This window comes from Podarcis raffonei, chromosome 3 (genome assembly GCF_027172205.1).
Source record: "Podarcis raffonei isolate rPodRaf1 chromosome 3, rPodRaf1.pri, whole genome shotgun sequence".
In the NCBI taxonomy this organism is placed as follows: domain Eukaryota; kingdom Metazoa; phylum Chordata; class Lepidosauria; order Squamata; family Lacertidae; genus Podarcis; species Podarcis raffonei.
The window spans coordinates 43,755,177-43,768,708 of NC_070604.1; the positions used below are offsets into that span (position 1 = coordinate 43,755,177).

Below are 13,532 nucleotides of genomic sequence, written 5' to 3' on the forward strand. Positions count from 1 at the left end.
AGCTGTTGAGGGTCAATGGGGCTCATAGTCACTTATGAAGACTGTATGTGGAAGATGCTCCTCTTTATCTTGGCCTTTGAGACCATTAAGATATTGTTTTATGTTGCGCACTTCTTTTGCTGAATTTGTTCCATTTGGAACATTTTTATGTGCTTTTATGACTGTAATGGATTTACTTGTTTTTATAACTGTATATTATCTTGCGACAACCTGCTCTGGGACCTTATGTTGAAGGGCAGGTGATAAATATTATCAATAAATAAAGGGAGAGAAGCTATTGTGAACAAAAGAATGAGCCATGAAGGATCTCCGTGGAAACCAAAACACTATCCTCAAAGCTGAGGAAGACCTCATAAACATCTAGGCAAGTGCAGGTTCTGATGCAGCAGACAGCAGGATGAGTCATCATGGAATTAAAAGGGAGATTTTTTTAAAAAAGGACTTTGCCCTCAGCCTGGCTCAGAAAGTGCTCTTGAAGCCATGTGTACACTAGAAGACAGACTGCATTAACAATTATGCTTGCCTTTGCAAAAGTGTGCAGCCAATCTTTTAACTAAACTGTGGTTTGGTGCTAGTGCAACTGCAGCCTACTAAACATAAGGATTGAATGCTGGAGATGGGAAAATAGTGTCTTGAGAGGAGAGGTAAAATAACATGATTCCAAGAGAATTCAAGGACTCCATCCCCAAGCCACCAGTGTTGGTATAAGCTTGTGCTGGAAGCAATAATAAATCAGGAATCATTTATGTGCATATGCCAAAATAAAGTTGTATTGGGAATTTTCAATATTTACCAGAATCAGTAGTGGAGGTATTTTTGGGACAGCCTTCTGTGTTCGGTGAAACATCTTTAGCCAAGTTCTCTTCTATTTTACCACCATGAATTCTTTGCTCATCAGAATCTCCTAAAGACTGCTCAATATGGCAGTAGGCCTGATGCAAAGCTTCAATATCACTATTCGTTTGTGCACCAGAAATACCTGAGGAGGGTCAGGTGAAAAAGTCAACCAAGATGAAGTGAGCTGAAATGTCAATAAAGCAATAGCAACAATTACCTAAGATACTAACAGTAGAATCGTGTCCACTGAGAAACATGTCTTACTGAGTTCAGTGAGGCTTACTCCCTAGTAATGGATAAGGGATTGCAGCATTAGGCTACAATCTTATGCACACTTCCAAGAGTTCAGTAGGACCGACTTCCAAGGAAGCAAGTTCAGGATTGCAGTATTAGGCTGAAGTTCACAATAATTAAATATTGGTTGCCACCAGTGACAAAAATATAGATTACATCCTTAGCCATTAAAACTCAGTAACTAGTAAGAAAAAAACAAAGCATTTCTCTTCTTCAATTCAGAACTAGATTTTCAAAACTTAGGAATTGCCTACATAATCTTTTACCTTGAGAAAACATTAAGCAATGAAGACATAGTTATAGTTATGCACTTCTAAGTCTCTTCAATTTGAAATGCTTGATTCTTTCCTGTTGAAATCAATATGACTTCAAAGAGCTTAGCTTTGGCTGAATAAGGCTCTAAATGTTTACATGATCAAAGGGTAATTGTGAAGCAGAGAGAGCTAGAACTGACCAAGACAGACTGCTCTTGCCTTACTTCTGTTTTCAGCATGGCAAACAGATGTGGAAAGAAGTAGTCAATAATAAAGAGGGTTTACCTGTTCCATTCATTTCATCGGCAGCGGTTTCTTGAGGTAGAGGGTGTTCTGTCACAGCTGCATCCTGCTGCTCACCAGTCTTTTGCATCTCCAGGGTCGAGTCTTGGGAATCGAGAAGGACAACTAAAGAGAAAACAGATAAGTTAGAGAACACTGACGTGCAACACAATTGTATCTCCCATACCAGACAATATGAGGGTTACAGACTCTAACCTTTGCTCTTCTGCCATTTCAGTACAACTTTTTAAAGTAGCCACCCCAGCAATCTCAGATGTCCCTAGCAGCTTCTAAAAAGCACATGGATAAGATATATAAGGCGGCAACCCAAACTTCTGGCTGGGAGCAACAGGGCTTGCCAGAGTGGCTTGGCCGCATCCACAGCTCTGTCCCTTGTGCTAGCCCAGGCAAAAGATGAGTGGGGGAGCCTCTTTGTTGTGCCACCCCCAAGACTAGGCCTGTTGCTATCCTGTGGTGGCAGCAGGGCTGGCTCAAGACCCAGCATATCTCCTCCATCCTTTCCTTATCCCTGAAACACCTCATTTTGGTGGATTTCGGAGGGCTGCTACCAATGGTAGCTTCTGCCCACCTGCTATTTGGGTGGGTGCATTGGGGTGCTGGTGGGGCTCCCCTGCCAGTGGAGGCTTGGCAGCCAGGCTAGGTGGAAGGAGACCTCCGTCCCCTCCCACATGGTGCACAGGGGGCTTGGATCGCTTTGCTTGATTAATAAGTGAGGCTAGGGCCCCAGGCCAGAAGATGTTTCAAAAGTGGAGAAGGCATTCATGATAAACAGGTGGAAGGGGGAAATGGATAACACAATTTTTTACAGTAAACAATTCACTATAAAGGATTTTTGAAGTACAAACTCCAACTATGGCTCTTCAATTGCTTCAAGCCCTGCCCAGATTTAGCTTGTTTTCCCCAAAGCATGGTATAAATTTCATAGCTAAAGGTGCAATTAGGCACCCTTTTTGGGAAGAAAGTCACAATGAACTCAGTGGGAATTGCTTCTGTGTAAAAAGGTATGCAGTTGGGTGCCACATTTCTCATAGTAAGACAGGTCAGAAAGATAGCACTGCATGGAAGTTTACCTGACCATGAACTGCAATAAAATCTAAATATATTGAACTCAATACCAATACATATTAATTATTTTACTGGGATTGTTTGGCTTATAAAATTATTGTTAAAGCCAACTTGGTACCCTCCTGTTATTCTGGATCACCATTGACCATGCTAGCTGGAGCTGACAGGAGCTAATGTCCAATAAATAGTACAGGAGGCATCACGTTGCAGAAGGCTGGTTTAGATTATCCAGCATAAACATAATTTACACATCTGAACTACTTCTCAAAATGATTCTCAAAACTCAGGAACAACGCTCTGTGCTGGTTTCAGTTACTAATAATTTGATTCCAGACCTTGCTCAAGTCCTCCCAGATAAAAATGGGGATTAATAGCGATAAATACTGATGACTCCACTGTTACTACATTAAGGGAGGAGATGATTTTTGTTTATTCCTCCTTGCCCATGTGTTTATTTTATCTAACAATAAATGACTGTAATAAAAACTCTAAGTGGTAGAACCCTATACTCCCTTAAAAGGTCCTCCAGAGATTTGGAAGAGCCTCTAGAATAATGGGAGAGGGAGACTGGTGAACATTTGACTTCTCCCTCCTCCTACTGGATCTCAGTCCCTTTTACAAATGGAAGGAGATATTCAGTTCTAGAGCTAATCCTCTGATTCCAAAAGGAAGCCAATAGTAGGCATCAATTTGGAATAAAAGGAATACCATTTACTTCTTCAGATATCTGCAAAGCATCTCTAAAGCAAATGTCGCCAGCACAATTGGAGCTAGCACTGAGGTCCATTTAAAAATTATGGATAATTTCTGACTCTTTTCACCCAAAATTGGGTACAGCAAAGCCAATCAAACATTCAAGCCCTGTGCCGTATTTTTAACACGTTTCCACATCTTGTAAATTTTTGTACCTTCAGCCAGCATGCCAGTCTTTTCTTCCTAAAAAGTTAAGAGAATACATATGAATATGCATGATGTGAAATATACATATTTTGATAATCTTGAATGCTTTAGATGGTGAGCATATCACTGCTATACAACTACAGTGCAGGGACATCCATCCTGCCTTTATCAAAATAATAAGGCACATATGTACAAATGGATTTCCATCTCTCTTCCTATCACATCCATATCCTGCAATTCACAAACCTTTTTCTATTCTATTTTGTGACTGAGAGTGATGCCTGGGCACTGTTAATGTCTTTTTGGTAACATGCCTTTTATCTCCTAATCTTTTTCTGCATCGGTACTGCTACTGATCCAGCCACCCCCCCCCCGCCCGCAAGTCTGCTGCAGTTTTCAGATTACATTGATCTTTGTCACATTTATTATTGTCCTTTGTTTTATTTCTGGATTGTAAAGCCACCCTGAGAGTTACAAATGGGATTGAATGGCCAGATATTAAATATTACAGAGTCCACCCCTACCCTAAATAGCAAGCCTATCAACTAAATAGCATCCATTACGTCTGGACTGGATGCATCATCATCATCGTCATCATCATCTGCTACCCTACTACCAAAGAACCTAATGGGCCTTTAGTGTGTCTGAATAGGATTGCACTGTAGATGTCTGGTAAGTTCTTCGTTGGGTATAAGCGACACTAAAATCACAGGGCTGACTTACAAGTAATGTTGAAAACATGAAATGGTTCTGCTTTTCCAAAATGCTTACTTTAGCTTCTGTCACAAGAACCTGCTCAGCTTTATTCTCTTCATTAGATTCTGAACCTTCTTCAAAATCTTCACTATAATCACCTGGAACGTGTGTGACACAAGGCATACGGTTAATTCTTTGTAAGAAAAGAGGACCAGCCATCTCCCTACATCTCTATATAGCTCTTCCTCAGATCAGATCAAATGGCCAGGAAGAGATGGATACAAGAAACAGACTGGAACCCTTTTATTAGCAGATTTATTCATGAGTAAACAGCTCAGCCCCCTCCTTCAGCAGACTGTGAACTGCACAAATTCAAATATTAGACAAATGTTCTGAGGGTAGGGATAATCTCTCAACCCTCCTTCTAGCAGAAAGAACCTAGATGGCATAAAAAAACCCAATAATTAAACCCTTGCTCATTTGGAATGGAGTCCCTTCCAAAATGCACACTGTTCTCTGCAAAAAAACTGATATTCTGCAATAAGCATTGAAAAATGTTCTTCAGCATCCACCAGTTCTGTAATATTTCCCACATGTACTGCTAGATCATAAGAAGAACCTTCTTTGATCAGACTAAAACTTTTATCTTGGGTTGGAAGACATCAAGCCTGAGGGAGACTTTCCAGGTCCTTCTGGCTAGACCTTGGAATTTATCCCCTAGGCCACTTCATAAGTCAAATTATTATCCATAAAATGCTGTCTTTAAAGCAAATGATAATAAAACACAGAAGTACAGTTACCAGATTTTTCATGGTTCCTTGGTTCATCTTCATTGCCTTCTTCTACCTGTTTGGCTTCAGAGTGATTTCTGCAAAATATGACAGTATTACTTCTAGAAAAACGTTTCTCACTCAGCAGTATTAGACAGAACAAATTTGTTTTCATGCTCATAGTTCAGACTGCTCTGCTGTTCTGGTAGTTAACAGCATATCGTTCTAAAAATTAAAAAAAATCTAAACTATGCAAAATAGAGAACTTTGCAAGTAGTACAGAACTCTCGACACTAAGCCATGGTCTGTGTTAAACATTGGCTTAATAGCAAATGTGCTTCCCAGCCCTCCTACTTCCATGTGCAGCACAAACATGCTATAGTATAATTATTAGTCTTATTATTGACTTACTGCTTGTTTGAAACAAAAAACCCATTATCTGGGTCCACGTGACATGACAAGCCACACTGTGGCTAATCTGCTGTGTGCACAATCTGCAGGGGGGAAGTCATAAGAGAGGGCAAGGAGCACACTCACAGTTAAGTCACTTTTTAAAACAGGGATGAGGAACCTGTGGTCCTTCAGATGTTTGTTGTACTACAACTCCCATCAACCCCAACTACTGGCCACATTGACTGGGGCAGATGGGAGTTGGAGTCCAGCAACAGATGGAGGCCTACAGGTTAGCCACAAATTCAATCAGAATCCTGAATACAGTGAGCCATAAGATGAAGATTTAATTTGCACAGTTCAAAGCAGAGAACTGAGGTTTCATCATTAGAAAAACTGGATATTATTATGCCCTGCTTAAGAAATTATTACTGAAAATATCACAGGAATGTTTAGAGTTCTGAATATTACTAGAACTATTGATTTTTATTTTAACTTTACCGTAGAAATGCTCTTAATCCTTCAGAATCATTGGAATCCAGCTCCTTATTCAATCTAGAATAGTCTATCGTAGATGATGCTCCTTTCTCAAGATCAGCAAAGAACTTCTCCTTTTCCTCTTGTTCTTCTAAAGTATCCAATCCGGCTCCCAAAAAGATCTCATGAGGCCCTGAAGCCACAACAGAATCTAAATTTAAAAGCACCAGAATATAAATAAGTACAGTAAATTAATATCAATTTTCGTAAGAAGGTAATTGCAGGGGGAAATTGTCTAGTGTCCAGGCACTGCCTTAAGTGAGAAATCAAGAAAATGCAGAGATAATGCCCAAAAATGTATGACTTGATCTTAAACAAGCGTATTCTAAAAATACCAGAGTTTCATGAGCATTATACATTTATTGAGTGTTTATGAAACTGGCACTGAGTGCTCACAAAACTCTGGTATAGTTGTGTATAGCCTCATGGAAACCAGTAGAGAAGATGTTCTGAGTAGGAGAGCTGCATGTGTGCAGCTCCTATGGCTGGAACAGACTGAGGGACTGAAGTAATTTGTAATGAGAACAATTCAGAGAACACTAAAGGCCTGAACAGCACTATACAACATCACTTGCTTGCAGCATCTCCCAAGTTTTAGTGCCAGTGTAAAAATAAGTATCATATTATTTTAAGGGGGTCAGTTCATATTCAACATATAATTTAACAGTTATTTAATCTGCCAAATAAAGCTGAGTAGGGCTGGGGGAGAGGGAAGTTTGAGGTCTGAAGCAATTTTACCGTTCGTTTCCAGGCTATCTTTGCTTAAAGAAACCGAAACCCCACTAGGTTGCTGGAGCTGAATGCTTCCCGCATGATCTTCGTCTACTTCCATGATCGCATGAGAAAGCCTTCGCGACTTCAGAAAACTACTACTTGTGCTGCGTATTCCTTAAAACAAAAGGAGGAGGGGGAAGAAAAGTCTGACATAAAAATCCATGCTGGAACACAGTTTTATTTTTGGAATTTATATAGGTTGCCCCACAAGACTGATCTTTGGATGCCTTGCAAACATAAAATAGATACCATAAAAAACAAATCATAGCTTTAAAAACAACACGTCAGCAGGGATAGAGAGAAAACCGGTTTCACTGTAAGGCCAAACAATGCACAACATGTAAACAATGGTTTACAATTGTGAAAAATCTCACATTTTTTCAGGCCTGAAAAAAAATCAAAAAGGTGTTATCAGGCACCAAAATAATAAAAAACCAAGTGCCAGGCGAGTCTCACCAGGGAGGTGGTCACATAGCTGCAGCTCAGCTACTGAAAAGTCCCCTCCCTAGTAAGCAGTGTCTCTGAAGAGGATCTCAAGATTTGGGGAGGTGCATGTGGGAGAAAGCAATCTTTATTTTGGAGGAGAAATAAAAGTGCACTGCACTACTAAGGTGTCAAAAATCCCTTCATTGGTCCGTATAGTTTACGGACTGTCTAAAAGCTTCTTGAGGGCTGCAACTGGAAGAGATAATCAGTACATCCCCAAGGCCCACATGGAAGCCAGTGCACAGGGCTCTCTCGATTCCAAGTATGGATCTTTGCTTTCACAACTCTATTTCACAAAGCGCGATATCCTGGCAACTTCATTTTCTAGATTATTTCTAAAAATAATAGACATTCACTCACGTTAACTCCTGCACCACTGGCTCCTACATTATAGCTGATAACTAGGTTGGAAGTTCTATTAATAAATCATTGAAAGATTTTTTATAAAAAAACCCTAGGATATTTCATAAATTGCAAAATGAATAGATTCAAACATAGGCCAGGAAACAGAGCCCTGCTTACTTAATTAAGCCCATTCAGTGGTATATTGATTAATAAAAAATATTTATATTCTGCTGTACTATAAAAAGAAAAACATCAAAGCAGTTTACATCAGTAATATATAAAACATGCAATAAAAGCCATATAAAAAAGTTAAAAACAGACAACAAATTAAAGCTGTAAAAAAGAACAGACCACATTCAGTGGCACTTTTTAACGAAAAGGCTATATGTGTGAATAGTTCTTTTAAATAATAATTTTAAAAATCATACTGAAAAACCAGTTTAGGCTTGTTACCCTTAGTATGGTCATGGTTGTTGTTAGCAGAGATTTCTTCTTTGTTAGAACACACACTTTTCTTTGCCTTAAGGGATTTTTCCAGTGTTTTGTACTTAGCCAGTGCCTTGCTGTGGGATGCACTTGAAAAGGGTTTAGGAGCAACTACTTTAACTACACACAAACAGTCACAAGTGTACAGGTAATTGGTTAGGGACCAAAAAAAAAGAAGGGTAAATTTTGTTACCAAGCTGAAAAAAATGACTCAATATCTAGCTATTTTCACACTGCAGCTAGAAGTGCACCACGATTAGACAACTCCTCTAAAACAACACAACACAGTTCTTTGGCTAAATTACACTTCCTTGAAGTATACACCAAACTATTTATTTAATGCTTTACAAGAAATATTGCACATGTTCATGGAGTCAGAATGCTCAGTGTAAAAAACAAAACAAAACTGGTTTGCTCAAGCACTGTTTGCAATGAAACTTAACAGTAAAAATGAATAAAGGGTGTGATTATAATAACTGGTCTAATATTCAGATTGAATTTGTCCAATCCTAATTCCTGGCTGAGCACTGCACCATGCACCATCTCTACACATAGCTCACGATTACACAATTAATTCATACCATATTTACATACTTTTGTATGTTGCCTAAATAAGCACGAGGTTTTTTACCCAAGTCAAAGTTGCGTTCACCAAATACTGTTGGCGACAGCACACATAATTAAAGCCAATATTTGTTTGATCAGAACTGGTATCAAACAAAGGAAAACCATTATTTCTCAGAAATAATTGATTTTGACTTGCAATATAGCACAACTATTGCAAAGCTGATCTCTAAAAAGGGGTAAATAAATCTAGTACCAGACTGGTTATTTGAAAGTGGTGATTTGTTTTCACTATCTTCAATCATTTCATCTTTTGCCCCAATGAGTTTCTTCTCATTTTCTTGTTTGATAAATCTGTTTGTCTTAGCAACTTGGGAAATGAGAGAAAAACAACATATGTAGAAAGCCAAGGAAGACATCATGTCAATTTTCTTTTTTTTTGAGGGGGGAGGTTACCAAAAAGCAAACAAGCAAGTTAAGTCCAAAAAAGGATTTAATAAATGGCAGGGGCAAGCACCTTTGAGACAGTATCAGTGTCTTAGCATGCCAAGTATAGAAGTCCATGACTGGAAACAGCGACCGCTGGCCAATGCAACCTTGGCTGAAGACCAAAGGAATCAAAGTACACTATCTCAATCAGCTGCCATACATTCCTGACTGCACTCTCCATGCAACACTTTTGTCCTCAGGTAACCTTGCAAATCCTTCACCAAATATGAGGCCCAAAAGAATGTGAATTCACTCCTTAGGCACTACTGCACTTGACTAGGGATAAGAGAGAAACTCATTCACAACTAAATAAGAGCCTACCTAATTTGTGCTTCCGGAACCAGTATGTGACCTGGAAAGAAGCGCTCAATATGCAGAACAGTCATTTTCTTAAAACAAGATGTTTGTACAAGAACTTTGCATAAGTAAAATCAAACAGTATTCGGAGAAAATGTTTTTGCCTGCAGAGGCTGCATCGCTCACCTACTTTGACACACAGGTTCCACAATGGCTTGCTTGAGTAGTCTGTATTTTAAGAACAGCATCTTTAAAACTGAAAATTACTTTATCTAACACAGGAACCTCAATAATTCTATTTGTAAAAAAAAATCATAAAAACTATGAACACAAAAGGCCTTGATTGCCATCTTGTGGTCACAAGTAGTAAAAACATTACACAGAATCCAAATAGAATTCACTACCATTATCGGAATCATCCTCGGATATCCACCACGGCACAGGATTCTTCTTCGGTTCTTTATTTGTGGCCTGCCCAACAGAGTCATGGATGCTGGGTTTTTTCTTTGGCTCATTTCCAAGTGAATCATCTGAAAGGGACTGAATCAGAAGCAAGAATTACTTGTGCTGTTACGGTTTATTTTCTTGGGTCTCCATAAAATAGGACATGAGACCGGTTCAAAGTTAAGCTTTTTTAAGACCCACTGATCTCAAAGAGAGTTGAGCATATGGCAGCAATTCAATGGGTCTTAACTAATATTGATGATCAATTCCATGGTAATTTACCGGAGGACCAGAGTACTGATATTCTATGACAATAAAGATATTAATTATTAATTATTATTATTATTATTATTATTATTATTATTATTATTATTATAGTGTGATATTTGTACGGTATTTCTCATCACTGTCATTCTGGGAAGGGAAAGAAAGACGCTTATGTACTTGTAGCAGAACCTGCAGACATATGCCAAGGACTTTCTGTACAACCATGTGCAGAACACAACAATTACCCAAAGGATTGCTTGCAGACTTCTAAGATCACTTAGCACTGCACACTACAGAATATCATAGGGTTGTGACCAAAAAATCGTCATTTTCCAAGGTTTTCCCTACACTTTGGAATGTCTTTTCTTCTGCTGTATATGACACAACATTAATTATTTGCTTCAGAAGTCTTGTAAAGATGTATCTGTTTGTGCAGGCTTTTCCTGATCCATAAGATTGAACACTGAACTACAGGACTTCCGTTTTATCTTTTATTTATTATGAGATTATTTCACTGCTTTTATGTTGATCTGTACTGCTTGTGAGATGCTTAGAATATTTTTTAAGTATCAAGAAGTTTAGAAATGATTTTAATTAAATAGATTTTAAAGGTTTTTTTTAAAAAAGTCTAAATATAAGCCATTGTTTGGTCTTACATCTGAATCAACCCACAGTAATGTACATAGTATAGACTTTTTCTAGACATTTCAAGTATTGAAATATAGCATACGAAGCATCCCTTAAGTAAGTGGTAAAGACAAAATAACAGCATTTATTTCTACTTTTCCAAGCTATTGAACTATCCAGAGAAAACAGATTTATGTTTTTAATATAATTTTAATGCATAGCATATAAATAACAAAGTCAAAGTTAAGTTCTGTTTTTAAGACAGAGCACAAGTTCAAATGCAACACTGAAGCCACAAAACAACTGCACTGGGAGCTACTGACAGGTGCTTGATGCAAGTTCTGTTATCACTTGCTATTTCTTTTGTGACTAACTGCATCCTCTGCTCAGCAAGTGGAACTAGGATGATGCCGACACTCCTCAGAGCATTGTAACTGAAGAAACTGAAATGTCCCCAGATGTTTCAACAGAGATCTGGAAACCTTCTATGTCTAGCCATCTTGTCAACTTCAAAAACAGTAGAGTAACAGCTGGGAAAGAAAACACTTACAGAAAAAAATGGCATTACAGGTCCCTGATATTTAAATTGCATGAACATGACCATAATGAGAAAGACTGAAAAAAGAAAGGAATTATCCAGGCCTTTTTAGCTGCACCGTCCAAGCCCCGGTTTGACAGACAAAAAACAAAACAAAAACACACCTCTGTATGTCCGTGCAAAATCATGGACTATACAAAGCAGTTAGATAGAGTTAGCGGTGAGATTTGGATCTAAATAACAATGGTTCTTATTGGAAAGCCAAATGTAGCATGATAGTAGCATTGAAAAAGTAGCATACAGTGTAATTAAATCAGGTTGCCTCATTAATGGCACGCACCATGAAGCATTTTACAAAAGATGAGAGTTGCATCCAACTAAGTAATAGGGTAGACACACTGAAATTAATGGACATGACTAACTTAATTTTGTTTATTTCAGTGGGTCTATCGTGAGTTGGATACAACTCTGAGTGTCCACACAATGTGTGGGTTACAAGTGTGTAGTTACATTTACACACACACACAATGTGCTTGTAGACATGCTATATAGGACTATGCTTAATAGCAGCATGGGGGGCAGTACTAAAATACAGATAAACACATTCCTCAAGATTCCAGAGAATGCACAAAATGCAGCTGAGATATGCACAGTGTCCAAGGCCTGTTGTAGTCAACCAAGTCCTACTTAGAGCAGACCCACTAAAAATTAATGAACTTAAGTCAGTCGTGTCCATTAACTTCAATAGGTCTACTCTGAGTAGGACTAGCATTGACTACTGCCCTACGTATAGGAGGAGGAGTTCAACATCATGCTGTTACAAACATTCCAACTGTGGAAGCATTTCTGCTTGTCTGATGAAACAAACTCTCCTCTCCTCCTGCTGTGCACTGTTCTGGAGTTCTCTGTAGAGCTGATCTGGGTGCTGGGCAGGGAAGGGTGGGGGGAAGTTCCATTACACTAGTGGAAGTCCTTTATAAGGCTTTCACTAGCAGGACCAGTTAGTTGAATCAATTCCATTGTTGAATCCAGAGTGCAAAACACTGGACAGATTATGTGCACATTCTCAATGAGGCCTGGTGAATGTGCAGAATGGCTGGCTGCTATGTGCATTAACTGCTGAACTTACATCACCCTAACATATATATGGCAATGGTTATGATGTGCACACTGTAGTTGCTTCTCCTCTCATTAGAAAGGAAGCAACAGGATCCCTGCTATGGTATCCAATAAAGAATGATAACCAAGAGTCTCACTGATGGATCACCCACTGTCACAGATCTAACAGTGACTAGCTACAGAACCTTTCATTTACAGGAAATACTTAACAGTCAAACGCACTAATAAAGAACATGATCTGTTTGTTTACACCAAGCTCTGTAAAAATTAGGAACAAGCTAAAGAGAGATGTATATTTTGCCATTTCTCACAAAAGAAAATGAAAGCTCTGTCTTCCAAAAGTTAATTCCATAAATCGGAATTCATCTCTTGTAAGCCAATCATAGATGTTAGTAAGTTTAGCCAAACTGCAGGTATGTCTCTGAAAGAATACAGTAAAGAAAAAAAAGTATAACAATACCTCTTTCAAAAACTGTTCAAACTGTTCATCCAGGTCTTCTTTTGAAAACCGGTGAGCCATAATCAGCAACTGCGTTTAAACTCGCAAATCCCTGAAATTACCAAGTAGATAATAAAAGAAACGGCATGAACAACAAAAACAGAATAAAGCACAAATTAAATTATTGCCGCCAAGTATTTGAATTTTTAATGTACAACCTTCCAATCTGCTCTTAGCATACTTGTTTGACAACCTTTAACAAACCATTCATGCTGGAGTAGACAGGCCCTTGGTCTGACCCAACAGAACTCTAATGCTCTTTAAAGTCATGCTCCGAAAGTCACATACTTCTGCACTCTTATGTAAATACCAGAGTCTTAAAATGAAAGCTCTTCTTACATAAGGTTCTATCCGTGGAAGATAGTAAGCTTGCTGGAATTTTGTCATTTCTCACAAGAGAGACTGAAAGCCATGTCTTCCATGAGTTAATTCCAGATCCTCCAAGTGTCCCTATTTTCCAGGGACATCCCTGACTTAGAGAAGCCGTCCCAGTTTTTGATTTGATCCTGGAATGTCCCGCTTTTTCTTAGGATGTCTCTATTTTCACTGGA

The 13,532-nt window shown here is 38.6% G+C and overlaps 1 protein-coding gene across 1 annotated transcript in view; it reads right to left on the bottom strand.

Moving 5' to 3' along the window:
• CEP162 (centrosomal protein 162) overlaps positions 1-13,053 on the bottom strand; it is a 33,499-nt gene extending 20,446 nt beyond the window's left edge. The window contains 9 exon segments of the mRNA XM_053384012.1: positions 794-979; positions 1,671-1,793; positions 3,662-3,689; positions 4,425-4,507; positions 5,150-5,217; positions 6,011-6,197; positions 6,785-6,934; positions 9,892-10,027; positions 12,943-13,053. Of these exon segments, the coding sequence (XP_053239987.1) occupies positions 794-979; positions 1,671-1,793; positions 3,662-3,689; positions 4,425-4,507; positions 5,150-5,217; positions 6,011-6,197; positions 6,785-6,934; positions 9,892-10,027; positions 12,943-13,002 (1,021 nt within the window). The 5' untranslated portion in view covers positions 13,003-13,053.
• Positions 13,054-13,532: the final 479 nt, after the last annotated feature.